This window comes from Aplysia californica, unplaced genomic scaffold (genome assembly GCF_000002075.1).
Source record: "Aplysia californica isolate F4 #8 unplaced genomic scaffold, AplCal3.0 scaffold01672, whole genome shotgun sequence".
In the NCBI taxonomy this organism is placed as follows: Eukaryota; Metazoa; Mollusca; class Gastropoda; order Aplysiida; family Aplysiidae; genus Aplysia; species Aplysia californica.
The window spans coordinates 3,232-3,636 of NW_004798942.1; the positions used below are offsets into that span (position 1 = coordinate 3,232).

Sequence of the window (405 nt, forward strand, 5' to 3'; positions counted from 1 at the left end):
GTGAGTGTCTCTCAGTGTAGTGTGAGTGTCTCTCAGTGTAGTGTGAGTGTCTCTCAGTGTAGTGTGAGTGTCTCTCAGTGTAGTGTGAGTGTCTCTTTCGTTCGCTCACAGGAATTTGGTTCTCCTTTGTTTTTCTTTGCAAGTTCTCTTTGATGTTCTGGAAACATTTCTTTTTATTACAATTTCAGACTGAGAGCAACGATTGAGAAGACGGAGCGATCAAAACCTGACGTGAGAGGCTTCTACGATGACGAGGAGAATGACCTAGATTCCAAGTTCATGGCTGGTGCGCGCAAACCTGGCAGTGTGGCGGGGGGCTACAAGGTCATTTCTCCGGTCACTCGCACAGCTAGAGAGGAAGAGATTGACAGCAACCTCCGTAAGTTTTTCTGTTGTTAACCCCCC

At 47.2% G+C, this 405-nt stretch overlaps 1 protein-coding gene across 1 annotated transcript in view; it reads left to right on the forward strand.

Annotated features, from left to right (window-relative positions):
- Nucleotides 1-379, forward strand: part of LOC106013966 (synaptosomal-associated protein 29) — a gene marked incomplete at its 3' end in the record, with an annotated part of 3,053 nt that extends 2,674 nt beyond the window's left edge. The window contains 1 exon segment of the mRNA XM_013090913.2: nucleotides 186-379. Coding sequence (XP_012946367.1) covers nucleotides 186-379 — 194 coding nt within the window.
- Between the last annotated feature and the right edge of the window lie 26 nt (nucleotides 380-405).